Here is a 17,988-nt window from a genome sequence, read left to right on the forward strand (position 1 = left end):
TCAACTTCTACTTAGCCAGAGTTCTTCTGCCTTTACAGACAGAGAGAGGGCTGCAGCTGTCAGTGAGTCTCCATGACAACGCTGCTAGCATTAGGCTCCTAGGAGGTCCATTGACTTAACATGGCACCTTTCGACGGCCGCTGCGGGGGCTGTGAAGACCGTAGGAAGCTGAAATTCGCAGTGTTGCTTCCTGTTGCTATTTCTGACGGTACGGTACGCACCAAGTGGCAGGCGCCTTGCTAAATTTCTTCAGAAATTTTTCTAGTTCTTTATTATTATTCCGTCACGGCTAATGCGCCCCGAACCGTAGCGTGCACCCCCACAATATAGGTATCAAAACGTGCGGCTCGATTACGAAATGTGTGCTTGTACTGTTATTGGGGTTTCGAGTTACCATGGCAACAAAATTAGCGAAAAAACACCCCAAAAAACCCCATAGGAATGAATGGAGTCAGGTAGAAAAAAAGCCTCAAAATGACCATTTTCAAAGCTGTACTGTGTCGTCATGCTTTCACCTATGAACGCCGTTTAACTTCCAGTTTGTAGATATATCTGTGACCTACTTAGAAGTGAAAACGGGATGTGGATATCTGTTATCGTCTCCTCACAAGTACTCCTCAAAGCTCATGTCCAAAAATCAGCAAAATCATTGTTTACAATGAAAGTCAATGACGAAATTCTCCAACCGCTAGAGTGGGCCACTCTAGCTTTTTTAAAGATTTCAAAACTCCGAACAACTTGACCTTACTCGCTCAGTTTTCACTCTACGTAGACAAATTATACATCAAAACGTAGGTATTTTTGTCAGGATTCGGGAAATGTAACCCTCATTGGTGTGGCATTTATAGATTTTTCGCAAATCACCTCAGACCGACGCAAACCCGAAACCTCCCCCATTCATTTCCTATGGAGCGGTTTTGAAAAATGACGTCTAAAAATCCAAAACATCACATGTTTTCGCATCGTCGCTACTCCTAAACCGTTTTATGTACAGACATGAGACTTTCACACATGAATGTCCCAACCCTTCTGGCACTTACAAAAAAGGAATTTTGTGGATAACTGTTACGGTTTTTCCGCAGGAACAATTTGTTCGGGAGTAGCGAATGTGCAAAATCCTAAAAACGCTTTGGAGCTGCATTTTCCCACATCATCCACTTTTTTACATCGTCGCTGTGCCTACACCGATTCTTGTACAAACATAAAAATGTGCACCATAGTCCTCAAAAGCCTGCTGATACTCACAGTGAAAGAATTATTTTGATATCTCTTATACTTTTTGAGCTACAGCGATTTGTTCGGGATCGTTTTTAGAGGATTTCTGAAAATCCATAAAAATCACCTTTATATCATAATTTTTTACGCCTTTATTAAAGTTTTTCCAGCAAAAAACGATAGCTTATCTTCTTCCCCTATCCGTTACGAACTAAATGCAGAAAAAATTACGTCTCTACCATTTATGGATCAGGAGATATGAAGCGTTGTTCGAGGCAAAGTTCTCCATTATAATCCAATAGGCACTCTATGACACAAAGTGTCTGCACTTCGGTAGACTGGCCGCTGCAGGTGTGTCAGTGAGTTTCCATGACGACGGAACTCTGAGGGCCAGAGGGAGACGCTCCATTGAGATACAATGACAACTTTCATTGCCCGCTGCAGTGGCTGTGATTAATGTAGAAATCTGAAATTCGCACAGTCACTTCCTCTTAACATTTTAAAATTTTCAAGTGACTTTCAGTCATGTGTCAGTTTTCTGTCCAATTTTGGATTTCACATGCTTTCCTATTGGGCCTTTGCTTCCAACAGGACCTGGCATGATGCCCAGACACGACCCAATTGGCCAATACAGCACCACCCACCTGTGGGAAATGGCGCTACTGACCATTTTGGTCAAATGTTGAGTTCTGGGCCCAGATGTGGTGAGGCTGAGTTGCTAAAGGAGGCCAATCTGACCCATGAACTTTGGTCACGTTTGGTGACATTAAGTATTGGCACCTCTATTTTAGGCACTTCCCAGTACAGGATTTGGACCAAACTGACAGAGTACAATCACCCGGTGATACTGAACACAACCTTGTTAGCGGCTAACGGTTAGCATGTTGCTAACCGGAAGTAGCTCTAGGAAGGTCTCACCAACTTCTGCTTCACAGAGTCTGTTCTTACTTTAGTGGCGGAGCACTGTCTGTGATGTGATTGGCCTCGGTGAAGGATTTGATTGGTCTGATGTCTGTGATATGATTGGTCTCGGTGAAGCAGAGTGCAGCTGATCAGTGAAAGTCTGAGTTCTGCATATAAAGAGCAATTCCTCCATGTTCATCAGGGTGCGGATGTTCACCAGATGGATTGATGGAAGCGGAGGGCGTACCCAGTCTGCGGAGTTTGAAAGATGCAGCCTGTTTACTTTGCCTCCATCTGTGCAGTCAGTTCATCAGGATTATTAGCCAATTTAAATTCGGCTCATACTTGTCAGGAGCTGCAGAGTCCTGCTGACAGACTGGCTTGCAGAGGAGACCAACCTCGCTGCTGCTGCTGCGTTATTTCTCAGCCAGACTGTTATTTCCTGCAGACTGGATGTATTTGTGACAGCTGAAAAGTCACTATAAAGTGTGTGTGTGTGTGTGTGTGCACGGAGTAGGCTTGCTTTCTGTGGCAGAACAAAAGTCCATGATACTGTACTTCAAAACTGTCCTTCATCATTCTCATCATAGCTGAGGAAAAATTATACCTATAAAGCTCTTAAGATCAGTTTCGTCTCCCCTTCACTTCCTCCGTATTAACAGTTTACGTAGCAAAACACATTAATTCCCTGCATTTATCTGTTTAACATCCCTGTGTAGCAACATAATTAGATGTTTTCAACTGTGTTTGCAAGACACACTTTTGTACCAATGTTACATACTTTTTACAGAATGATACTTATTCAAACTTCATATTGACATTCTCTACTACAATTCATGTTTAAAAGGCTTTTTGTTGTCTGACATGTGGTGACGTTTTTATATTTTATGTGATTTCATGTGTTTTCAGACACTCTCACCATTGCTGGCTCTCTTGGGGATTCGACTTGAAGGTTTTATTTCTGCGATTGTACTTCCTTTGTTGCTAACCATGGTAAGAAATTGTGTGCTCTAAATGTATACTTGGAAAAAAATAAAAGTCCATTAGCCAACGTCTACTTCCTCTTGAAGGAAAATCCTTCTTACAGGTGAATAGCTTCAGCAAGCTGGACTGTAAGAACATGTAGTACAGATTTATCCACAACATAAAATATCTAGTTGTTGGATACAGAATACATTGATTTCAATCTCAAAGTTTGTTACACCTTATGTCATGGTTGACACAGTTCTGGGCTTTTGTATTTGTTTAGTTGCATTCTGCCTACTTTCCTTTGTTGCTCTCTCTCGCCCCCTGTTGCCACTCACTCACTCACTCACTCACTCACTCACTCACTCACTCACTCACTCACTCACACTCTCTCTCTCTCTCTCTCTCTCCCAGCTCCTTCTCGACACCTGTGCTTAATTTACCAATCTTCCCCTGCCTTTGTTCCTGTTTCTCTCCTCATAGTATTTAAGCTCCTCTAGTTTCTCCACTCACAGCTGGTTTCTCTGTTCTGCTTAGCACTGTTTCTTTATGCTGTGTTCTGCTCTGCTCTCAACACTGCTTTCACTAGACTACCTTTGCTGCTCATCTTGCTTCGTGTCACCTTGCCTCGTCCCCGCTCCCCAGGTCTACGTTATGGGTTTTTTGCTCCTGAGTTATCCAGTGTTTTTTGTAAGTTTTTGGATTTCTTTCATTAACCTCATTTTTAAACGCTCCCTGACTTGGTCTCTCTGCGTTTGGGTCCAACCTCAACCACCCAAACATGACACCTTAATCATATTGAAACAGATGACGAGGAGCTCAGGTGTGTTTTACGGGCACATCAAAATGGATGTGCAACACTAATTCTGGAGAAATTAGAAATGGAACTACAGCTACTCTTTTTTATTTAATATTTATTGTACAAATCATTATGAGTTCTCACTGTCAATAACATGAGTTTTAAAACAGACATACAGTCAGACAACTGCCTAATGATTGTATATTTTTTCTTTTATCCTTTTTAAATATGAGGGATTGATGTGTTGAACAGAACAGAGATTAAGATTTAGTTGTTATAACTATGCATGGGTACCGAATTAGTGCTGGACGATATGGCCTATAATCAATATTGCAATCAACATTATACAAAGAATTCTGTTAAAATGTGCACATTTACCAATGGCCAAGTGCAGCCTGTGCCCAAAACAATACACTCGTGTGTTTTGAGCTCGGCAGCTTTAACTATTTTTGCGTCGATGTCAGTAGTATTAGCGGCATGTGTCTTATCCTTGATGTCCCATGCAAACGTCATTGTAGTTAAACCTTGTCTGACAATCTCAGCGGTATCTGCTGGAAAATATGCCGTCTTGAGCACTCTGCAGTTTCCATTTGTCATTGCTATAATGTAAAGCCATACTTATGAACGGGTCCATCGTGCAACTGGCCCAGAGATCAGATCTTGCTGCAACCTACTTAACAGCTGCTCCTCTTCCTCCTCGACTAGCTCTACCACCGGCGCTAAAATATTTCAAATTTCCTCCATTTTCTCAACCTCACCGTCTCCCACTTTTTGAGACTGGATGGGGCAATCTTCTTCTTTTATTAAATCTTTTAATTTCCCCAGTTTTCTTTTAAATTTTATAAAACCATTGTCATTCCAAAAAAAGTAAAAAAAACAAAACAACTGGACTTGTTTTCCATAGTTGAAGACGTTTCGCTTCCTCTCCCGAAAGCTTTCTCAATTCAAAAGGTCTGGAGTAATGATGAGTAACAAGCTTTATACCATTGCCCAACAAGGCCTTGCAATGGCATAGATAACATGCAAATTCAATCGAAACAGGTCCACCCCTTAGTAATGGGCGGTCGTTAAAGCCATTAAGCCAGCAGATTGGACCGAAACTGGTCCACTCCTCTGTAACGAGGAGTCATTAGGGTTGTTGTTGTCTTGTCTTAAAGGAACAATGTTTTGATCACCCGAATGAGGGTGAGAGTTAAGGTGATGATTGGCCGGAATTAACCCTATAGCTGTGTTATAAGATTTTGAGAGTTGGAACCTAAGGCCTCCTCCTCTGTTTAAGGTTGGTCTTTCTCTCTTAACGTAGATGGCTTCCTTTACACCCCTTTCAAACCATCTGTCTTCTTTATCTAAAATGTGAACATTTTGGTCCTCAAAAGAGTGTCCTTTGTCCTTAAGGTGTAAGTGGACAGCAGAGTCTTGTCCCGAGGAGGTAACTCTCCTGTGTTGAGCCATGTGTCTGTGGAGAGGTTGTTTGGTTTCTCCAATATAAAGATCAGAACATTCCTCACTGCACTGAACTGCATACACCACTCCGCTCATCTTAGGTTTGGGTTTTTTTGTCCTTGGGATGCACCAGCCTCTGTCCGAGGGTCCTGTTTGGTTTGAAATGTACTGTGATTTTGTGTTTGGAGAAAATCCTCTTGAGTTTTTCAGAGACTCCAGCAACATATGGGATGACGATGTTTTTGCATTTACTCTTCTCACCATTATGTTCTGCAGCGGGTCTTTTGGATTTTCTTGCTGATTTAACAAAAGCCCAGTTAGGGTACCCACAGGTGTGGAGGGCATCTCTGATGTGTTTCTGTTCCTTGTGCTTCCCTTCTGTTTTAGTCGGGACATGCTGGGCCCGGTGTTGTAAGGTTCTGATGACAGAAAGTTTGTGCTCCAGTGGGTGGTGTGAGTCAAAAAGAAGATATTGGTCTGTGTGTGTGAGAAAGCTTCCGGGAGAGGAAGTGAAACGTCTTCAACTACGGAAAACAAGTCCAGTTGCTTTGTTTTTTACTTTTTTTTGGAATGACCATGACCTGGATGACTGAGAATCTTCACCAGCATAAAACCATCGTCCTCTTTTTCCCATTCCTTTTGCCATTTATCCTTCATTTTCTGTTTAATTAACATTTTAACTTCTGATTTACTAAAATTAGTAATTAAATCCACTGTTAAATTTGTAACAGCTTCCTTTCCTGTCCTATCTACTTGTTCTTTTCCTTTAAATGTTAAATGGCTTGTACTTGTATAGCGCTTTAAGTAGTCTTGACGACCTCCAAAGCACTTCACACTACAGTTTAGTCATTCACACACACATTCACATGCTGACGGTGGTGAGCTATGTTAGTAGCTACAGCTGCACTGGGGCAGGCTGACAGAGGTGAGGCTGCCATATACTGGCGCCACTGGGCCCTCTGACCGCCAGCAGGCAATGCAGGTGAAGTGTCTTGCCCAAGGACACAACGGCGGAGACAGTCAGAGTGGGCGGGGAATCGAACCGGCAACCTGCCAATTGCAGGACGAACTCCCTACCTCTGCTCCACTGTCGCCCATTAACTCCAATATGTGCTGGTATCCCTACAACATTTATCATTAAACCCATCATATTTATTCTATATAGTGTCTGTTGAATTTTATATTATAATATCTGGCCTGCTTTCTGAATAATTATACTGCAAACTAATTAAGGATGACCTAGAATCTGAACATGGTAGCTGCACAATCATCTCTCCTGTATAAACTGAAAGTCCATCACTTACTCCTATTTGATTTAATATATTTTTTAGAAGCATCTGTATATATATTTTTACATAACTATAATATTTAGGCGCCCGCTTATGCATTGAAAATGCATGGCAGAGGCCTTATGTTATGCACCTAATAAGGGTTTCTTTATTAGGCGCCCGCCTATGCATTGAAAATGCATGGCAGAGGCCTTATGTTATGCACCTAATAAGGGTTTCTTTATTAGGCGCCCGCCTATGCATTGAAAATGCATGGCGGAGGCCTTATGTTATGCACCTAATAAGGGTTTCTTTATTATTATTATTATAGTTACCGTTAATACAATAATAATAATGCACGGCTGAGCACGACACTGTTTTGGTCGAGTGGGTTAGGTGTCAGGCTGCAAAGCAGAAGATCGAAAGTTCGAATCCAAGCTGTGCCAATTTTAGAGAATTACATTTTCACCCAATATTTCATTTCCCTTTGGCTTTAAAAAACGATTTTTCAATTTTAATCAATACAGTTCACCTCATGCCTTTAACTTTTTTATTCACATATTTTATTTTTTCATGCTACATTGAAGTATTTAATCATGTTTTAATAACACCAATTTTCCATGCTGCATCGATGCAGACCTTCTCCTGTCGGCTGTTGGCTCATTAGCAGGCTCATTTGTTGTGGTCTCTTGTCATTCACACAGAACAATAAACCGTGCCAGCCGACATGAGTTTTACAAACGGCAAAGCTTTGTCTTAAGCAGAAACGTGCCTCTACTCCGCGCTGCGTTCTCAGACCAGTGTGATGCGTTCGCGAGCGTCAGAAAGCTATGGTGCATTGAGGAGCATGGGACATTTCTAATTTACAATAATATTTTTTTTTTTACAAGTAACAATTAAATAAATTGAACAACTGGTATAAATGAATGATGATAAAGGAATTTATTTGACATGTTTTGGGACAGTTTGTATTTAGACGTTTTAAGTATTTTATGTATTGTTTATTAATTTATTTTATATTAATACTTAATCTCCTCCTTTTCCTGTCAAATCCTGCCTCAAGCATTTCGCTGGCTCTCCTTATTATTGTAAACTTTGTAATGTAACAAGAGTTCAGGGACATCCTACAATCAGGCTTAGGCTACTGGAGGACATCAGAGTTTTTCTCACTCTACTGATTTCTACTGTTCTCCAGTTTTGCATTGCATTGAAATGAAAGTCACATTTCCTGACACAGTTGTTTGCTGCTTCTCCACCGAAGCCAGGCCTGCAAGCTCTCCACCATCAGCCATCACTTATCAGTTACCCTCCTTCACTGCCTCGAATTTTAGTCATGCTCAAAAACTGCTAGTTGAAAGAATAATTCATTTCATTATTATTTTCTGTTTAAATATCCAGTCATATTCACTGAATTAGAACATCTTTTTAGAGTGTTTTTTAGTCTGAAAATGACAAGTACCTTTTGAAATTAACCTTAATGCAGGTGCCAAACTTGTCCTTAAACCACAATAATTGTATTTATTTTACTACTATAATGTACTATTTTAATCTTAAATCTTATTTTTATTAGTTGGGATGGCTGCCAGCACAACACTGCATTATGTCTTCGTGACAGAAATCATCGCTAGAAAATAAGTCATCTACAGGGGTTGGACAATGAAACTGAAACACCTGGTTTTAGACCACAATCATTTATTAGTATGGTATAGAGCAGAGGTGTCAAACGCGGCAGCCAAATGCATTATCATCATTCAACAATGATTACTGAAAAAGACGTACTTCCTTCCTGCAGTTCCTAAACTGTCCACGAGTGGCGCTGTGTGAGCAGACAACAAGCAGTACTCTTTGAGTTCCGGGTCAGAGGTGAACTCCTCCATCTTGTGGCTGCTATTGCTTGCAGTGCTGTGCTGCCGTTTTTCCTAAATTACTGAAGGATATTGCTGAATCAAGTCCAATTAACCCAGACGAAGGGTTCCATTGGGTGTTTTCCTTGCAACTACCTGATGGTGAGTCGTTTATTTAATGTCGGTTTTATATTATGGTAGAAATGCTGTGGCTAGGCTGCACGCCACTGAGCTATATGCTACATGTAAAAGCCTAACAGCAGCGCGATCTCTCCTCCGCTGCAGGTAAAGAGCCGCGTGAAGCTGACACCCCACCCACAGAAAAAACTCAGTTAAATAGACGGAATGGTTAGTGCTTCGTTTGTGCAGGTTTGTGCCGTTAAAATTAGCGTTTGTGCTGTTTTGGTTTTGAAGATATTAAATAATATTTGTTAACCCTCCTATCGTCCTTGGGGTCAATTTGACCCCATTCAATGTTTATCATTCAAAAAATAGTAGTTAACTTTTTTTTTTGCTTCATATTTCATGACTTCCTAATTTGATGGGGACAACTGGTAAAGCATAAAACTTTTGTGATGTTATTTTTTGAATGTGCTGAACACATATTACACGCATTGGTTGTCCTCTGGGGTCAATTTGACCCCAAGCTGTTTTAGCTGCTAAAACTTGTCAGTGACCTAACATGACCACACCTGCAGGCACAGAGTTGATACATTTTAGTTGATACATTTGAACTGAGACATCTGGGGATCTGTGTGACCTTCTGAACTCACACCTGCCAAAGTAGAACTGATTTTTCCCGCCTTGTGAAGGGCGGGTTATTCCTACAACGCCATTGGTAGTTCATGCCAAATCAGGGAGGAGCAAACATAAGCTTGCACTACAGTCCTCTATCCAAATCATTCCTCACTGTGCTCTGAGTATACTGCAATCTGCACACTCTCTCTTTGAAAATGTCTTCTGGAAAAAGGCTTACTGTCAAAGAGGTTTTGGAGCTGCTCTTTGACAGTGAAAGTGACTTAGAGGAGACTGTCTCTGAGACTGAGGATTGTGTTGAGGAGGACCCTGATTTTGAGGAATTCTCATCTGATGAGAATGAGAGTGTTGACCCTCCTGTTGTCCCTCAACCACCAGCAGACACAATTTCTTCCAAAAATGGAAAAATAATTTGGTCCCTTTCCCCACTGAAACAGCAGGGTAGACATAGCGCAAGTAATATAATCAAAATGGTTCCAGGACCCACCAGATATGCAGTCAGCCATGTTGATGACATCAAGTCATCATTCGAGCTCTTCATAACGCCATCAATCAAAAATATTGTGCTTGGGATGACAAATTTAGAGGGAAAGAGTGTTTATGGGGACAGTTGGAAAGACTTGGATATAGTTGACTTGGAAGCCTACATTGGCTTGCTAATTTTGGCAGGAGTTTATAAGTCAAAAGGTGAAGCAACAGCAAGTCTTTGGAATGCTGAGACTGGAAGGGCAATATTTCCAGCCACCATGTCTCTGAAGGCATTCCACATTTTGTCTCGTGTCATACGCTTTGATGACAAACAAACAAGGCAGGGCCATCGAGAACGTGACAAACTTGCTGCGGTAAGGGATGTGTGGGACAAGTGGGTGCAGCGTTTACCCCTGCTTTATAATCCAGGCGCTCACGTGACTGGGGAAAAACTCAGCCGAAGGAGGCTTTTCCTGGAGGAGCTTGGCAATGCACTGGTCAGGCCTCAAATTGAGAGAAGACAGAGCCTTCCAAGAGCATCACCAGTTGCTGCAGCTATTGTGAGGGACATACAGAGGGAGAAAAACACCCCAACTCCTCCAGTGGCACAAACTGCAGGCAAGAAACGTGGCAGGTGTCAGGTCTGTCCCACCCGAAACGACTGCAAGACCAGCATGACCTGTTCAAAATGCGAAAAGTATGTCTGCAAGGAGCATGCACACACACTCTGCACATCCTGTGTACAGTAGTGCAGACTAAAAGCTTGGCTACTGTGGCATGAACTGTTCCACGTTTTAGCTACTGACATTATCACACTGTTCAAAATGGGTGGATTTTCAAATTGTTTCTCTCTAAAAACTGTTCCATGTTCTAACTACTACATGACATGTTCTCATTATCCATTTTCTGTCACACAAATGAAAAAAAACCAAAAAAAAAAACCAAAAAAAACCCCAGAAAAAACAACCCAAAAAATCATAAAAAAACAAAACAAACAAAAAAAAACTCTATAACTCTGCCACTGCCGGTCCCAAGCCCGGATAACAAAAGAGGAGGGGCGAGTAAGATCCTACAGTAACTAGCAACAAATATATTACAACAAAATAGATAAAAATAAGTAAATAAATATGTTTATGAGAGGAAAGGGGGAGTCACCAACATTAATCAATATGGTTCATTTGGTGAGAGTCATGAATGTGCTCAAAACCTGTAAATTTGAGAAGATTTGTATAACAAAAATCAAAATAAACTCATTTTCATTTAAAGGTTTGGCCTGATGGTGGCGCTAGAGGTAAGGTCAACTCACTGATTTTGAAGGGGTTATTTATGTATTCAACAAATAAACAAAGTGCCTGTCACAAAAACTTGGTCAACAATATTCTGTAAATCATTTTCTGGAGGTAAATATCCCTGGGGTCAAATTGACCCCAAGGACCAAATTTGTTACTATATTTGAGGACGATAGGAGGGTTAAGGTCATCCAGAGTTCACCATCTCCCCATTTTCCTTCGAATCCGATCAAACTGGGCTACTCTTTCAGTGCTTCGTTTGTGCAGGTTTGTGCCGTTAAAATTATCGTTTGTGCTGCTTTGGTTTCGGAGATATTATGAATTTTAATTTCAACCGATGACGTCATCCCATCCCGCCGCTTCAAAATAAAGTGCTACGGTAAATCATATGTTATTGCCAACACTGTAAAAAACGTAAGTCTTTTTAATATATTTCTACTGATAAATCAGTAACATTACTATGAAGTTGTGTCATCTACCGAGCCCCCCCCCCCCCCGCCCCCCCCCCCCCCCCAGCATTCTTATAAAATTATTTATATATTCCTGCTTATTGGCAAAGATCTCTGGGGAAACATGTTTTTGTTTGTTTTTTTAGTTTCCTGACTGAGGTGAGAGGCTGGAACAGTCTCTGTGCAGGATGGCTGGCGTCCTTAATGATGTTCCTCATTTGTGTAAGAAGATGTGGTCAGATCTACCGTTTGGTCTCAACACTTTTCTCAAGAAAGCAGTTATTAATTTTATATTTTTCTTTTATCATGCAAGATGTTTTAGCCGCTATTGTAAAATGTGTGTTATATTGTTTTGTACTTTATTCCTGAATAAATATTACGATTTATTTTGCCTCATTTAAAGAACTTTACTTTAGATAGCAATGTCAAGTGAGCTACAAAAAAGGCATTTCATTTATTAGAATGTTCAACTGTTTTCATAAAGTCTATTTTTCCTAATCAGAAGGGTTTATTCTTCTTCGAGAGTATAATGTTTATAACATTTTCAAACAGTAACTTGGTTATAGTTGATCTTAGTAGTCATAGTTTTAATAATCCTCTGAATTAATTAGAATAGCAAACCTTTATTGCTCTACAATAGGGAGATTTGGGGGTGTCTGCACCTAACAAAAGGGCAATTAAAGTATACAGGCTTATATAACGCAGAAAACATACCCAAACTAAAATCAATAACAGAAAAACTGCAAAAAATAAATCACACTGGTCAGCCTATAAAGTATAACACTGTAAGAAACGATCTCCTAAAACGTTCCTTTGTCCACCTAAGCTAAACCTTTAATGAGGCTGAAGGACCATTCCACTTTTTATTGGCTTTATGCATGAAGTGGGAAATATTGTTCAACTATGAATATATTGACTGTGTTATCAGCTGAAAGTATAAAGCATATAGATTGAATTAGAAATGCCTAAAAATATAGACCAATTTGGTTTGTTGTGTACTGAGCTCAGCACAAAATATTAAAAACTTAACGCTCCCCAAAAACTATTGGGCTGCAAATCTTAATGAAAACTTTATTGTATTTTATTCCAAGGTTGTTGTTGCACAAACAAAGCACTGAAAAAGTAGCCCACAGTGGTTTGCTTTGGATCCAGCTCAGCACCAGCAAAGAAAGAAAAACGTAGCACTTTATTTTGAAGCGGCGGTCTGGGATGACGTCATCGGCTGAAATTAAAATTCATAATATCTCCGAAACCAAAGTAGCACAAACGTTAATTTTAACGGCACAAACATGCACAAAGCACTAAAGAAGTTGACCACTCTGGTTTCTTTGGCTCTGAGGTTATTCATAATGTTGTGTAAAAGGGAAATCTTTTTATCATAAAAATCAACAACAAGTCCACGCAGTGACGCACCCATCTAGCACACGTATGGGGCCAAGGGAATGCCATGATATGGCAGCCCAAACCATCACTGCTTCGCTCTGGGCATGCAACAGTCTGAGTGGTACGCTTCTTTGGGGCTTCTCCACACCGTAACTCTCCCGGATGTGGGGAAAACAGTAAAGGTGGACTCATCAGATAACTATACATGTTTCACATTGTCCACAGCCCAAGATTTGCACCATTGAAACTGATGTTTGACATTGGCACGAGTAACCAAAGGTTTGGCTATAGCAGCCCGGCTGTGTATATTGACCCTGTGGAGCTCCCGATGGACAGTTTTGGTGGAAACAGGAGAGTTGAGGTGCAAATTTAATTCTGCTGTGACTTGGGGAGCCGTGGTTTTATGTTTTTTGGATACAATCCGGGTTAGCCCCCGAACATCTCTTCCAGACAGCTTCCTCGTGTGTCCACAGTTGATCCTGTCTGATGTGGTTCGTCCTTCTTGGTGGTATGCTGACATTACCCTGGACCCCGTGGCTCTTAATACATCACAAACACTTGCTGTCTTGGTCACAGATGCAAGGCAAGGGAAATTTATTTATATAGCACAATTCAGTACAGAGACAATGCAAAGTGCTTTACATGATTAAAATATAGCAAAATAAACGCAAGTAGGAATAAAATGGAGATAGAAAATAGAATAAAAGCAAGTAGAGATAGAATGTAGAAACAAAGAAGAACATTAAAAACAGTAAAACAGTTTAACTAGAACAGTCAAAGGCAATTTTAAACAAATGTGTTTTTAATCTTGATTTAAAAGAACTTAGGCTTTCTGCACTTTTACAGTTTTCTGGAAGTTTGTTCCAGATAAGCGGAGCATAGGAACTAAATGCTGCTTCTCCTTGTTTAGTTCTGGTTCTAGGTATGCAGAGCAGGCTGGAGCCAGAAGACCTTAGTGGTCTGGAAAGTTGATACACTGATAACAAGTCGGTAATGTATTTAGGTGCTAAGCCATTTAGGGATTTATAAACTAACAGAAGTATTTTAAAGTCTATTCTCTGAGATACAGGGAGCCAGTGTAAGGACTTTAGAACTGGGGTTATGTGCTCTACTTTCTTAGTCTGAGGACGCGTGCAGCAGCGTTCTGGATCCGCTGCAGCTGTATGGTCCACTTTTTAGGCAGACCTGTGAAAACACCGTTGCAGTAATCTACTAATGTAATCTTCTCCAGATCCTGCTGAGACACCAGTACTTTAATCCTGGAAATATTCTTCAGGTGATAGAAAGCCGACCTTGTCACTGTCTGTAAATGCTTTTGGAGGTTCAGGTCTAAGTCCATCACTACAACCAGATTTCGGGCCTGATCAGTGGTTTCTAGCTGAAGCGACTGAAGCTGTGTGCTAACTTTTGATCTCTCCTCTATTGGTCCAAATATTATTACTTCAGTTTTGTTTTTATTCAATTGAAGAAAGTTTTGACACATCCAGCAAGATGTGCACCAACAATTTGTCCTCCTTTGAACTCACCCATGTCACCCATAATGTTGTGTGCATTGCAATATTTTGAGCAAAACTGTGCTCTTACCCTGCTAATTGGACCTTCACACTCTGCTCTTATTGGCTCAATGTGCAATTAATGATGATTGGCCACCAGGCTGGTCCAATTTAGCCATGAAACCTCCCACACTAAAATGAGAGGTGTTTCAGTTTCATTGTCCAACCCCTGTATATATTGTATTTCACTTACTGAATTGAGTTACTGAAATAATTGTCTATACTTTTATTTATTAAGATTTAATTCTAGTGTTTATGTAAGGCAGAGGTTACAAATGTAAATGTTACAACCTTTTGTTTGGACCGTTTTTGCCTTTTCTTCTTTCTATTAGAAACGGCTCTAAAAGAAGAGGTGGAAACAACGCCCCCAAAATGACGCTTGTGGCCAAAAAGTGTATTATGTCAGTAGTGGTTTAGGACTACCGTAACAAATGAATGGGAAACGTTGACTGTCGGCTGTCGCCCATTAGCTCATTAGCTGCGTCTCAGATCGAAATACGCAGTTTGCAGCACTGCAGACGCAAAGTTTTCCCGGTCGGCAGGTTTTGATGAAGACAAATCCTTTTCACTCAGAAGGTTTGATTTAAAATCCCCAAGCGATGAGAGACTACGACCAAGGAACTCGGAAGCTTTGCCTTTGACGGTCACGCCCACCACCAGGCGGGCGCCTTCTTCAACTTCAGAAGTTGAACGATTCTAGTTATTGTTTATTAATCTTCCGTCACCGTTAATACAGCCCGAACCGTAGGGTTTACCCCCACATACTATATATCGAAACGTTCGTCTCGACGCCGCGATCAGGGCTTTTTGTACTTGACGCCATTTCAACTTACAGTTGGAACAAAATTCGCAAAAAAACACAGAAAAAATTGTCATTTTCAACCCTCTACTGTGTCGTCATGCTTTCACCTACGAACATCGTTTAACTTCCAGTTTGTAGATATATCTTTGAACTATTCAGAAGTGAAAACGGAATGTGCATATCTTTTATCGTTTTCTCATCACGCCATTTTCAGTTACCATGGTGACAAAATTCTCCAAAAAACACCTAACTACTCGCTCAATTTTCACTCTACGTGCACAAATTATACATCAACACGTAGGTATTTCTGTCTGGATTCAGGAAATGTAACTCTCATTGGTGTAGGTCTTTTAGATTTCTTGCAAATCACCTCAGACCGGCAACAACCCCAAAGTGAAACTTAAGCGAAAAAGACCGAACAACTTCAGCCTACTCGCTCAATTTTCACTCTACGTAGACAAATTATACATCAAAACGTAGGTCTTTTTGTCTGGATTCAGAAAATGTAAACCTCATTGTTGTAGGATTTATAGATTTTTTTCATCACGCCATTTTCACCTACCCTGGTGACAAAATTGTCTAAAAAACAACAAACAACTTTAGCCTACTCGCTCAATTTTCGCTCTACATGCACAAATTATACATCAAAACGTAGGTATTTCTGTCTGGATTCAGGAACTGTAACCCTCATTGGTGTACGATTTATAGATTTTTCGCAAATCACCTCAGACCGGCAAAAACCCCAAACCCTCCCCAAATTGAGCTGTAGTTGTTGGGATTTTTCCATGCAGCAGAGAGCCAGCCAGGGCCGGTCAAAGCCAAAGGCGTACTAAGGGGCCGCTTGGGCCCTCTAGTGTAATGGGGGGGGGGGCCCTCACATTTTTTTTTTCATTTTTTTTACAGGTAACAATTAAATAACTTGAACAATTGATATAAATGAATGATGATAAATGAATTTGTTTAATTTATTTAATTTATTTTGTATTCAGAAGTTTTAAAAAAACATTAAATTATTTATTTATTTCTGTATTTATTTTTAAATATGGAAGACTTGGTCCTCCATATAGGTAGAGTTATGTGGTTTTATGTTTTTTGGATACAATCCGGGTTAGCACCCGAACATCCCTTTCAGACAGCTTCCTCGTGCGTCTACAGTTAATCCTGTTGGATGTGGTTCGAAGTTTTAAGAAAACATTAAATTATTTATTTATTTCTGTATTTATTTTTACATATGGAAGACTTGGTCCTCCATACTCCAGGGCTCAACAAGAGTTCATCTAAAGATGTTTTAGAACTGATTGGTGACCTTTAGTTTATATTTCAGAAAGTTAGTTATAAGTAGAGTTATGTGATTTTATGTTTTTTGGATAGAATCCGGGTTAGCACCCGAACATCCCTTTCAGACAGCTTCCTCGTGCGTCTACAGTTAATCCTGTTGGATGTGGTTCGAAGTTTTAAGAAAACATTAAATTATTTATTTATTTCTGTATTTATTTTTACATATGGAAGACTTGGTCCTCCATACTCCAGGGCTCAACAAGAGTTCATCTAAAGATGTTTTAGAACTGATTGGTGACCTTTAGTTTATATTTCAGAAAGTTAGTTATAAGTAGAGTTATGTGGTTTTATGTTTTTTGGATAGAATCCGGGTTAGCACCCGAACATCCCTTACAGACAGCTTCCTCGTGCGTCCACAGTTAATCCTGTTGGATGTGGTTCATCCTTCTTGGTGATATGCTGACATTACCCTGGACACCGTAGCTCTTGATACATCACAAACACTTGCTGTCTTGGTCACAGATGCAAGGCAAGGCAATGGAAATTTATTTATATAGCACAATTCAGTACAGAGGCAATACAAAGTGCTTTACATGATTAAAATATAGCAAAATAAACACAAGTAGGAATAAAATGTAGCTAGAAAATAGAATAAAAGCAAGTAGAGATAGAATGTAGAAACAAAGAAGAACATTAAAAACAGTAAAACAGTTTAACTAGAACAGTCAAAGGCAATTGTGCTGCTTGGCCGTCATGAGTTCCTGGAAGAGCTCAGTGCTGCTTTTCTCTCCTAGGTGTGACTGAAGGAAGCTCTTAAGTTCACCTACCGTCAGGTCCTCTTTACTAGCAAGCATGTCTTTGAAGTTGCCAGGCTTTATGACACGTAGCACAGCGCGGGTGATCTCACCTTCAGTGTGATTTTCTCTGAGGCCTTCATCAATCTGCCTAGTGATGTTGTTGTAACTGATCTCTGAAGTGTTATCGCCAATTTGCCCACCATGTATCTTGAACTCTTTCCTTTGTAGGAGGGGAAGGTCTTTAAGGGCAATCATGCTTTCTGTGCTATAGGTGGTGTGTGAGGTGTTTGAGTGCAGTTGCAGTGTGTCATGTGGGGTGCGAAACTGGCTACTGTCACGAGCAGTGGGTGGATTGTCTACCATGTGCGTGGTGGGTGGAGCACTACTCTGTTTTAGCTTGAGTTCATTGTACACAGCGAACAATTTACTAATCTGTGTTTCAAGATCTTTGGTCTGAGAAGCTAAATCTGTTGTCGCAGTGTGTATACTGGTACCCTGGGTGTTCATGCGTGCAACCTCAGATGTCACCGGTGATACTTTCACATCAGATACCACCTTCATATCAGACACATTAGAATCTCCACTACCCCCACGACCCACACTCTGACTATGGCTGTTAATCATTTTGTCAACCTGGTCTTTTAGCAGAAGTTCAATTCAATTCAATTTTATTTATATAGCGCCAAATCATGAAACATGTCATCTCAAGGCACTTTACAAAGTCAAGTTCAATCATATTATACAGATTGGGTCAGATTATACAGATTGGTCAAAA

At 40.4% G+C, this 17,988-nt stretch overlaps 1 protein-coding gene across 4 annotated transcripts in view; it reads left to right on the plus strand.

The window, feature by feature from the left end:
• rce1a (Ras converting CAAX endopeptidase 1a) overlaps nt 1-17,988 on the plus strand; it is a 146,307-nt gene that overhangs the window by 57,493 nt on the left and 70,826 nt on the right. For 3 of the 4 annotated variants that reach the window (XM_036134522.1, XM_036134523.1, XM_036134520.1), the window contains exon 3: nt 3,028-3,111. The exons of the other annotated variant lie outside the window; for it this stretch is intronic. In XM_036134522.1, coding sequence (XP_035990415.1) covers nt 3,028-3,111 — 84 coding nt within the window. The remainder of the gene's footprint in view (nt 1-3,027; nt 3,112-17,988) is intronic. 4 annotated transcript variants of the gene reach the window in all.

The sequence above is a fragment of the Fundulus heteroclitus genome, unplaced genomic scaffold (genome assembly GCF_011125445.2).
Source record: "Fundulus heteroclitus isolate FHET01 unplaced genomic scaffold, MU-UCD_Fhet_4.1 scaffold_84, whole genome shotgun sequence".
In the NCBI taxonomy this organism is placed as follows: Eukaryota; Metazoa; Chordata; class Actinopteri; order Cyprinodontiformes; family Fundulidae; genus Fundulus; species Fundulus heteroclitus.